Source organism: Gigantopelta aegis, chromosome 14 (genome assembly GCF_016097555.1).
Source record: "Gigantopelta aegis isolate Gae_Host chromosome 14, Gae_host_genome, whole genome shotgun sequence".
Lineage (NCBI taxonomy): Eukaryota > Metazoa > Mollusca > Gastropoda > Neomphalida > Peltospiridae > Gigantopelta > Gigantopelta aegis.
The window spans coordinates 46633906-46645962 of NC_054712.1; the positions used below are offsets into that span (position 1 = coordinate 46633906).

General features: G+C 34.4%; 1 protein-coding gene across 1 annotated transcript; it reads right to left on the reverse strand.

Annotated features, from left to right (window-relative positions):
* Window positions 1–74: 74 nt before the first annotated feature.
* LOC121389012 (charged multivesicular body protein 1a-like) lies at window positions 75–11674 on the reverse strand. Its single transcript, XM_041520603.1, has 8 exons — window positions 11544–11674; window positions 8890–8909; window positions 8151–8228; window positions 6539–6685; window positions 6127–6195; window positions 5672–5731; window positions 4309–4502; window positions 75–2783 (listed from the first exon to the last, which is right to left on the reverse strand). The coding sequence occupies exons 1-8, from the start codon at window positions 11548–11550 to the stop codon at window positions 2762–2764; spliced, it is 597 nt and encodes a 198-aa protein (XP_041376537.1). The 5' UTR covers window positions 11551–11674; the 3' UTR covers window positions 75–2761.
* Window positions 11675–12057: the final 383 nt, after the last annotated feature.

Sequence of the window (12057 nt, forward strand, 5' to 3'; positions counted from 1 at the left end):
CTGAGTTTTAGTCTTATTTTTTAAAGGGTATTTCACCATTTCAACATCACAAACTCATGTTCCACTATATTGTAACTTTATACAAATGTGTTACAAGTTTGTAAATTAACTAAACTTCGTGTCCATTTTTCGGAAAGAAACTAGGGTCTGTGACTTTAATTGGATATAAGCACACACAAAAAATTGAAATGAAAATGTCCATGTCACACATGGAAAAAGTAAACAATAACGTTTTAAAACGATATGCTTCAAAATAAGCATGTTAGTACATGTATATACATTGTATGTCAAGCAGGTCAAATCTATTAGATGTGCTAACGTGTTGAAGCAGTTTTTAACCGTATAATCATTATAATAATGCTGTAATGAACGTATATTAATCCACGCTATTTGACTTGGCACTGTCATTACTCGGTTACACTAAACAACATTCTATTTGGTCAGATTGACAGGTTCGAGGGGCCCCTCAACATAGAAATTAAATTACACGACAAATAAAAAAAATGAACTAATTTTATAATTATTACATTTTCTTATAAAGGAAGTCTTTATTCTGGTGGGGCCCTGGGCAATTGTCCCCTTTGCCCGCTTATAAAGCCGGCACTGTTCTGGGGTATTGTAAAACATTCATTAATTCATTTTTGTTTGTGTAAGATGTGTGTTTGGCTGCTATTAACTATCAATCCTTTGTATCAGGTATCATAAAAATTCATTCTTCTTTGTACCTAGTATCTGAACATCTTCATGATCACCGAGGGGGAAAAAATACTACACGATTTATATACACACATTATACGCACATTCTAATTTAATACATTTGCTGCAGTGAATTTGCCCATAGTAATGGCATAAAAGTGTGACCATATCTAAACAATGACATAGGCTACTGGATTAAATCAATCTTATGTCATTACAACCAAAATAGAATATTTCAAATTCAATGCTCACACTGAAAGTAAATCTATTTTTAAATTAGTCAATTTGATTACTGGCTAGAAAGGAATTGCAGTTCTATTTACGGCGAACATTCTTGTCCCAGTAGGCAAAGATGAACCCATTTTCTTTAGTTCTCTCTCCCCATTCTCCTGGTCTCTTTTTAGACCCATCCTCTTTTTTTTCTTTCCTGTTAACAGTATTTTATCTTCCATCTACCTCCACATCCCAGTTCTTGTCTTTACAAACACACCAGATGCTGGTTTCTTGTATGGCTATCAAAGTAACACATCTGTCATCTGGGTTTAGTTCCACCACTTCCAAGAGGGCTCGATGGTAATTTCAGTCATTGCTAAATGAAGATGCACTTGTAACCATCAAGTACAGGTACCCAAACCTGTTTGTGGTTTTACCACCAGAAGACAATGAAACCAGGTGGGTGCTGGGAAATGGACTGCGGAAGTCGAGACAGGTAGGTGGCAGAGTGGTCAGATTGGAAGGTAAAAGTTAAAGTGTGTTTTGTTTAACAACACCACTAGAGCACAATGATTATTGACTATTGGATGTCAAACATTTGGTAATTCTGACATACAAGTCCTAGAGAGGAAACCTTTAAAAAAAAATGTATTAGTAGCAAGGGATCTTTTATATGCACCATCCCACAGACAGGATAGCACATATCATGGCCTTTGATTAATTTTTAAAATATTAAATAATATGCAGACTGTGAAAGATGGGGAAAGTTTACTTCAAACATAAGCCAACCTATGGACGATTTCAACCACCAACTTCCTCAGCTTCATAGTTTCATGTCCTCACCACTAGACTACTGAATGCATTTTGGATCAATCGTTTAATTCACATTTTATAAAAATGTTGCACTGAATGATGACTGCTTTAATATGTTATAAATATATTTAACAAAATGATGACGAATGTTGTAATGAGAGTTATTCACAAATATACATTAGTGTTCTGGTCTCGTAATAAATACAAAATCACACAAATCAAAGTAATGTTTTAAAAATAAATGTGGCAAAACTTTGGTCTGTATGAAGTTTCAACAGATCAAATAATTTCATGTTTCTTTTGAATTTAGTAATTTACCTTTCACTGTGGAAAAATTTCAGGACTTATTTTACTCTAAACACAAATACATAATAGTTTGTCGTCCAAATTAGTCATAAAACAATAAATTTATTTTACTTACCAGTTTAGGTATTTGAGACTATTTTTGTTTTATCTAATACAGAATATTAATCTTCATTTGAGTAAAGAAGGTGTATATATTTTTATACCCAAGAAATGTTTTACAGCTGAATAAAAAAGGTCTACGGTTTCAAAAATTAAACAAAAGGCAAACAAATGTTTTGTTTAAGTTTTGGAGAATGTTTTGAATACAGAATATTGTGAATTTTATTTTTATTTTGTTGAATGTTGCACAATTCTGTTCCCATAGCAACTATAACATACCTAATGAAATAGTTTTATATTGACAGTTCAAAAATATTATGCATCAACATAATGACTGTAAAGGTGTGTAAGCCAGGATTATACAGAATAACGGTTAATTAATTTATAAATTTTGGTACGTTTCTTTTCCCCATACTATAAAGCAAAAATAATTGAAAACAGACATGTCTGAAAAACTGCCACATAAAAATATTTCCACCAATGGTAGCCAACAAACTAGTCAGCTTGAAAATTTCTCCTTTTACATAGGAGCACTGACAGGAATATCGCTTGTCGTATGTGAGAAGTCTGTACACACTGTCATCTGTACACACTGCTGAGTTGTAGAATAATTAAAAGATATGCACATTCATGTTCAGTTCCGTAACGCTTGCAATCTGAAAGACAAACAGAAAAGATGTCTTCATCTAAACAAAAAGCAAAGGATTCATGCTGAAAATATGCTAAGAATGGGGCAAGATATTAATTAATTATGGACGATTTTTGTACAAAACAACCGCACATAGGTTTGTATTATTATTTATTTCCGGGTGAGAGGGAGCAGTGGAAGTATAATACAGTAGAATCTCATTGGCTCGAACACTGTCGGTGCATCAAAATCTGTTCGACCCATCGGGTAGTTCGAACCATGCATTCGGCCACGGTCGGGTGCTTCTGTAACACAAAAAGCAATCAGACAACTTCGCATATTTCCATAAAACCGGCTTGGGTAAGATGATCCAATTGACTCATGAGTAACGAAGTCGCCGTCAAATGTTGGATAAACAAATACGATTGACAAAATTTATATAATGGAGAATATATAAAACTCCATTCATAGTCGTGCCATCATTAGAGCTGGAAACAAACTTGGCGTGACGGAAACAATTGGCTATTGTTTTGTGTGTCACCTGCATCAAATACATTGCATCCAGTACCGTAATTAGCATGTCTATGTTTCTGTCTGTTGTATGGAGCTGCTTCATGATAGCAAGTTGTTTGTAGGGGATTTTCAGGTTGTTTATCATGCCTTGGTCCATGGGCTGTGCTTGACTGGTTGTGTTAGGTGCCAAAAAGATCAGCTCAATAACTTTCAGACGTTTTTTCTACCGTTAGGCTGCATCCAGGTCGATGAAAAATTCCTACATAAATTTTTATATATATATATATTCTTTGCATAGACTTAGCTGTTCGAGCTAAATATATTTAATTTTACAGTTCGGACCAATAAATCGGTTCGAGAGAAAGCTTCTGTTCAACCCTAGGGGTATTCGACCAATCAGCACCAAAATAAAAGGGTTTAATAGAGAGAAAAATCGGGACTTTGTTCTTGGTTTCGAGAATACCGGTAGGTTCGACCATTGGGCGTTCGAGCCAATGGAATTCTACTGTACTTATATACTATGTTTCATTTATGGAATGTAATAAGAGGATATGTCATGAGTATTTTTTAATATGGGAAGTATTAACTGATACTCTGTTATTCTGTATTTGTCAAGTCTCTGGCAAGACAAAAACAGATGACCAAGCCAATGGCAATATTTCTCAAAGTGAAAATACAATTGACAAATTCTATTTATTTTACATAATGGTCAAATGTTTTTGTTTTGTTCTGTTTTTTCAGTGGAAACGAAGGAGGGAGAGTCAAAAGCAAAGAGAGACTGGAGGGGAAAAGGTGCAAGAGTCAACTAAAAGGAGGAGATTCAACAGAAAGGAGGATAATTAACAAAAAGGAGGGGAATCAACAGAAAGGAGTGTGATTCAACATAGAGGGGTGAATCAACATAGTGGAGGGTGAATCAACATAGTGGAGGGTGAATCAACAGAAAGAAGGGTGAATCAACAGAAAAGAGGAGGATTCAATAGAAAGGCAGGGAGTGTTGGGTAAAAAAAGGAGACAATTGCCAGTAAACTAAAGCACACCTTCTCGTGAGGTCGTCTTCCTTGGCGTGTTCTGGTGTCGTGGACTGCCGGATGGAGGTGGTCGCAGGGTTCAACTCTTTGAGCTGGTCCATGACCTCGAGGCCATTCTCCTCAGCCACCTGCTGAATCAGCGACTCCACCTGGTCCTGGGGCGTCGACAGTGTCGTCGCGGTGCCCATCGCACTCTCTAGAGTCTAAACAAACATAGCATGATTTTAACACTCCACATCACATTGGCCAGTCTAAACAAATGTAACATGATTTTAACACTCCATGTCACACTGGCCACAGTCTGTGCTGATATAACATCATATATTTTATAGTTTTTTTCTAGAAATTTGGCAAGACATGGTAGATTAAACACTTTGGAGGCATTTTCAGGACACTTTTGTTTTCCATTAAAGAAAAAAAAAAATTAAAGAAAAATAAATGTAATTAATGTGCTTGCTTTAATAAAAGAATGGTAAAATATATATATATATTTTATTATGGTAATTAATAATAATTTTTTTTAGTGTTTTATAAAAGCAATTTTACAATTAATTATTGAAAATGGCTCGTTTAATCTCGGGGCAGCATGGTGCTGATTAAGGCAATATGGCCCTATATTACTGAGGCATGGTGCTGCACAAGCTAGGAAAAACACTATTTTAAAGCTTTAATCTTAACTGTCCAGTGCGAAATAAACATAACTGTAACACATTCAAATTACACAAAATATTTTAGAACAATCGTAGTTCCTTGCAAACATGTAAATTCTTTCAAATCTGCATTTATTGCACAACAAAAAGCATATATACTGATGGAAAGAAATAAGGAAACCCATCAAATTGTAGACCAAATTTAATTCACAACTAGCGAAGTAATGTCTGTATTTCATACCAAGTTGTAATGTGGGATTGAATGTCTGTAGTGTTGAATGTGCTGCCTATATGTTCCCAGTCAACTTCTGACAATATGAACTGATTTTTGATGCAGTCATTATTTCTTGTTGCTATCTGTGTGATCCTTTATTTCTTTCCATCAGTATATATAAAGTCAAAAAAGTGCTGTCGCTGATGCTCTCAATGATAGCAATTGCTGTCAGTGCCATTGTTATGTTTGAGCATGTGACTGTAGAATTAATCACCCTCATTGTACTTGGGGGCATTTTCCTGTCCCAGCCAATGCTCCTCTGTTCAATAAAAATGTTGTTTTCTTAAATATTTTTGTCTTAAAAACCATCCACTTTAAGAGACACAATAAATTTTTAAAAAGATAAAACTCAACATTCCGTCTGTACTGCATCCTGCAGTAGCTTAATATTAAATGTATAAAACATGTACAACAGTAGGTACATATCACAAACAATATTAAAACTTACAGATGTTCTAACATCAAGATCTTCAAACTGTCTTTCAAACTTTTCCATAATCTGGTCAACCTGTCAAAAAAAAAAACAATAACTGGGTGAGTAAAAAAAAAAAAAAAAAAAAAAAAAATAACTGGGTGAGTAAAAAAAAAAAGAATAACATCTTCTCACACTTAAAATTATAAAGAGCATGTGATATTGTGTATTATTCTTTTTTTTTCAAATGTTCAGAGAGATGGGTACTAAATCTTTCAAAAGAAATGGCATCAAACACTTTACAAATAATTAGTTAAAAATAAAAATATAAATATTAACATACTGTAATAACATCAGACAATTTATAAATAACAATATTTGTTGTCTTGTTATATTTCATTGAACAATTTTTTATTTATGTTTATCTTGATTTTAACATCCACTCTGCACATCAAGTTTATATTTTCACATACTGATTTTTAGGTTCTTACCTTTTGTAGATCCATGGATGCCATGGCCTTGTCCAAAGCCTTTGTGACACCAGCAATATTCTTTGTCACCTGTAAAATAGGAATATATTTTGCTGCAGACATGTGTATATATAGATTATATATATATATATTAATAACATATTGACTATTAAGTAAAATTATTAAACCAAATTAAAAGCTAATCTGTTCTCTCTTTGGAAACGACCATTAGCTACATACTTTACAGGTGTTATAACTGATGTACATGTATGCATGTCGCAAAAACATATGAATTGAGCCATACACCTTTTAGGGTCATGGCAGTCTAAATTTTACCTATAAACTGTGTAGGTATTTTAACTAATGTATGTCACACATTCTAAAACAATCACATACTGAATAACATAGCCAGTGTACCAAATTAAACTCATACCCCTTTCATGGTCATCGCGGTCTGCACTTTGGACTGGACAGCGTCCACTCTGGCAGCGAATCTGAGATAATTCAAACCTTCGTTCTTCTTCCTGATCGCATTCTCTGCATAGATCTGAGCTCCTTCTATATTCTTCTGAGCGATGGCCTACAACAGAGCAATGTCTAATTTTACCTCAATCTAAGAGACAGGTTAAAAAAAAGACACCAAAAACACAAGATTTACAAACTAATGTGACACAATTAACTCCATTCTGGGGTGGGCTGCATGTCAGTGGTAGTATGTTCACCTGAGGCAAGTCATTAACCTTCTGACTACTGCAGGCGAGATATCTCGCTCGACATCATGCCAGTCGACATACTGTACACTGTATACAGTGCATATATTCCCCAATTCATATTTTCTGCCATTTTGAACATGACACTCACCTGAAACATTTTTTCTTAACAGGAAACAGTTTATTTTACAGCATGGTAGCTTTTGTTTCTTGTTTTTCAATTGAAAATACATTGGAATTTTGAGTTCAAAAAGTGGGTTTTTTGGCAAGTATTTTTGCTTGACAACAATGGCAGCACGTCGCAGTCATTTTCAGGGATCAATAGCTGATTGTGACAGCTAATTTGATAATATATTTGATCATTTTACCAACAACGAAAATCACCAAATATTGGGATACGAATCGTAGTTAGTTTAAAAAAAAGATACTGGACATCTGACCACAAATGCCCCCGTAAGCAAACGCGACTTACTTTTTTTTTGCAAAATTTTAATCACCATTAACTGATCTAAAATACCATAAAAATTAACAAAAACCCACGAAAATAATACTTCCTAATTCATATATGAACTTTATTTTATGTATTTATAAAACATTTAAGTGAATATATGTGAGTAAAATATATAAAGTTGTACCCACTCGACGTGGTTTTTGTCAAAAATTAATCCAGTAGTCTAAAGGTTAAATGCAAAAGTGAAAACCTGATCACTGTGATACATGTATATACATGTAGATTATACTTGGAGTCCATTTCATGACATTTACATGACCTTTATAATAAACATTGACAGCATTTGTTGCTCATCGGGCAAACCTTACAAACATACGTGTGCTCAAACTTAACTGTTAAATTTACTGTATTTTTCTTTTTAGAGGTAATTTCCCCCCCCCCCCCCCCCACTTTATGAACAGTCAACAGCATTCAATGACCTATTATATAGTTGGTACTCACTTAATACTGGTAATTTACATGTATTTTCGATCATGTCCGATGGCGCCAAGATTCAGATACTAATAACGGTGCAGTTACTGTTTTAATATTTACTTTTAATCTATTTTCAGTTGTCAAAGTATATTTTATTTTTAACAATAGGAAAAAAAACAACGTTGAACATTTTTTCAATATAGTCCACAGCAAAACAAATGTCGCAGAGAATGAAAACCTCTGCAGCAGTCTCCACAGCATTCCCCAATTGCCGCGTGCAATTGCAGGGGTTGCATGTAGCTCTAAGATCACTTTGTATCATAAAACTGTGTTAGGGTGTAAAACAAAAAAGAGAGTAGTGTAATAAATGGATGGTGTATTATGTTTTCTTTTCTGTCTGCTATTTTTACCTTTTTCACTTTGTTGAGCTGAGCCTTTTGCTCTTTCTCTGCCTTCGCTGCCATCCGCTCCAGCTGCTTCATCGTGAACTGTCAAACAAATCTCACAGAATTAATACACAGCAGTACACAGTTACACTATTAATGTGTGAATGATTGCAAACATGTATGTGGCAGTAATGAGTTTCGGTCTTTGTGGTCAGCAAAATCAAGGAAAGCTGAAGGTGGAAGATACATGCATGTAATTCTCCTGAAATGATGCTTGATGAACAATCACATGAAGTTTCAAATAAAATGTGTTTATCTGTTGTAAGGTGAGCAATATGCCATTATATTTGCCACTCTCTTAAAACATTTCAGGTACGAGTGGTGGGGAGTTGTGTGATTATTTGCCTTAAAATTGTGTGAAAACTCTACAATATGTGTAATTATCAAATACAAAACAGATAAAATAGAAACTAATAATATACTTTTGCACAATTTACAAAATGTACATATAGCCTTAATGTGGAACCAATATTTTGAATGTATTTTTAGGGCAGCAAAAGAGAAACAAATAGTGGGTTATTTGTTTTCAGGTTACGAAAGTTTACTAACAAGTTTAACCAATTAATTAATCAACCTGTGTGGTGTGGTATCATGTATGTGTGTGTGTGTGTGTGTGTGCGCGTGTGTATGTGTATGTATGCACTTGTGTGTTTGTGTGTGTTTTTGTGCATGATTGATTTGCAGAGGTTTTTATATTACTTACCCTTAACTGAAATATCATATCTGAAAAATAACAATGAAAATCATTAGTTTGTTGCCAATAAACATTTAACATGTTTCAAACATTGCGCGGTATCGTTTGCAGCGCAAACTCATTGCCATTTTTACTTGGTGAAAATGAGTCAGGGCTCACACTGGAACAACGTAGCCAATTTTCAGAAAAGTAGAGTATTTCTTTGAAAATCATTAAAATGTGGTTAATTTGAGGAATATTTTATTAGCCAAAGTCTAAATTTTGTAGCCATTTTGTATAAAAATTAGCATTTGGCAATGTACAAGGCAAGCCCTGTGAATTCAAGTAAAACAGATCCCACTGGTCTACGACTGAACTTAATATTTATTTGATCGTGCCGCGTCCAAGTGACCTTTTCTTATATGTGTGTATGACTTCTACAAAGTCACCCATTTTATTATTTTTTTGATTTCTGAATCGTACAAAACCAAACACATATATATAGCAGACACTAGGAACACTGCACTGACGTTAGATTTTTAATAAGTGTCATGACCCTTGATTTGTACTCGTACTTCGGTATTCAGAAACATATTCCAAGTGAGTTTTATAATCTCTGCTCTTTTAGTAAATTTCGGAAAGAAAATTGTACATGTACATTTGATTTAGTTAGCACCTCGACTGAAAAGTGGTGTTTTTGCTATCGAAAGGAGAGTTAAGATTTGTCCAATGAATTGTTTGTTAATGTTAAACAGGTTACTAAGGAACACAATTGCCATGCTGTTGTAAGTGGTGAAATTACTGGAGCCTTTCCAGTACTGACCCATTTGGAAGAAGGAAATGTTTTATTTAACAACGCACTCAACACATTTTATTTATGGTTATATGGCACCGGACATATGGTTAAGGACCACACAGATATTGAGGGAGGAAACCCGCTGTCGCCAATTCATGGGCTACTCTTTTCGATTAGCAGCAAGGGATATTTTATATGCACCATCCCATAGACTGGATAGCACATACCACGGCCTTTAATGTACCAGTTGTGGTGCACTGGCTAGAGCGAGAAATGACCCAATGGGCCCACTGATGGAAAACGATCCGAAACTGACCGTGCATCAAGCGAGTGCTTTACCACTGGGCCTCGCCATAAACCCATTTGGAACACCTCGGCCATCTGTAATTTGATTCGTACTCATACTTCAGCCAGGGTATTCCAAGTGGGCTTCTTTCTCACTACATGTACAGTTTTTGTTATTTACTCAACTTTTTTTTCTTTTTGTTGCAAAATGAAACCATGCTGACAAAAATTTGTTTTACATTTTGGAAAAAAGTTTAAATAATATTTGAGGGGAGGACTCTTAGGCTAGTGATATCTGCAGGCTAGTGGATTTTTATATGTATTAGTCGGCTGACCAGTAAAGGTTTGTTTTTTATGGCTCCACAGGCTTGGAACGTGATTGTTTCATATGCTGTTCCTTTTCAGTCCCCGACCGGTCGAACCAGAGAAGAGTATAGATCTTGTCTCCGTCCTTCTGTCTGTCCCTCATATAATTTTTCAACTTATTCTTCACAATGCCTCAAGATATTGAGTTGAACATTTGTGTATCTATAGAGCTTTTATCATATTACAGATTAAGTTTGATTTTCGTGGTTAATTAATCATTTTTCACAGAGTTATGGCCACTGAACAAACTCTAGATACAAACTTTTGTTGGACCCGGTAGGTGATATTTATTGCTTAAATAGCAGTAGAATCCAGTGTTTTCGCCAAAAAGAATTTTTTGGGGTCTGACCCTATGGAATTGAATGCAATCATAGTCTACATGGGGGATGGGGGAGGCCTCAACAAGAAAGAAAATGGGTTACATTTAGGGTTACTAAGGGTTAAGAAAATCATACATTAATCATTTTAATGATAAGAATAATTAATTTATCAAAAGGTTAACTTAAAAAAATAAAATTCTTCAAAACAATTAGGGTATGGTGCCATACCCGTTTTACTCTCTGGCAGAAACCCCAGTCTCAGAATGTTTGTTGTTCATGTTTTATGTTAAGAAACAGAAATAGTATTTAACCTCTGCAAAATGTTCTTATTTCCATACTAAATTTCATTAAAATGTGAATAAAAACCAAAATTAAAACAGAAACTGCTCTTTTGTTAAACCTGAAACTCGAAAACTAAACCAATGCCATATTTTATAACTGCATCACACTAAATTGTGACTAATTATGATTTATCCCTGCACCCTTTCCTTTCCTTTTGTTTGGGGTTCCATTTAATTTAATTCTGTCCACCTTGACATTCTGGTACTTGTTTTACCGCATACCTGTAATTTCCAATCAGCTTATATATTGGTGGAATATACTTATTTATTTTTGTATTTATTTCTTGTATTTTTGTTTTTGGTTTAACTTATTCTCAAACTTTGTTCATATCGAGTGGAAATTGTGCTCCTGTTTAGGTTTTAACCAAATTATATGATATATTATGGATGAACCCAAAATTAAGGTGTCAAAATGTCTTGTCATTAACCGTAATGGTCCAAAACAAGTTATATATTTTTAAATCCTATTTTGTTTACATTGTCACATGATGATGATTGTGGGATTATTATCAAAATCCTTCAATTTCTCTATTTGAATTGTGGTTTGGTGATAAGACAACATAAGACCTATCATACCATCCATTGTGTCCTCTTTGGTTAAAAACGGTACAGATATATTTCCAATTTTGTTTCTTTTTTTGAACAACACAAATTATCAAACAGTTATTTCCTTCTTTCACTTCTGTGAGTAACAACCACAGGTTATGACATAAAATCAGGAAGTAGCAATGAGTTGTCGTTCCTAGTCTAGACTGGTCTACACTGCTGGATTAAATTAATATAAAGAACCAAGCTACGATTTCTACAGTTGATAGCCATAAATATCTTAAAATGTGTAGGTTTGTCTAGTCTGAGAGTAGCAGTTTTCTTACAGTCAATGTAGGAAGGATATATCATTATGGGATGTGACGACTCCTCCTAATGGCAAAACAGTTGGTCATGGAAGCAGTCATGACCGTGTCAAAACATCCCTTTTACTCTGCCTTATGCAGAGATACGATTTTAAAGTGATAAAAAGTCACCATTTTCAGTGTGATAAATATGTCACTTAATGTGAACAAAAAAGTATATGCTGTAGAATAAATACATA

Coding starts and splice junctions, on each gene's coding strand:
- LOC121389012 (XM_041520603.1), bottom strand. Junction 5,732..6,126: donor CATCCATGGATCTACAAAAG/GTAAGAACCTAA, acceptor TTTTTTTGACAG/GTTGACCAGATTATGGAAAA. Junction 2,784..4,308: donor GAAGACGACCTCACGAGAAG/GTGTGCTTTAGT, acceptor TTTGTCTTTCAG/ATTGCAAGCGTTACGGAACT.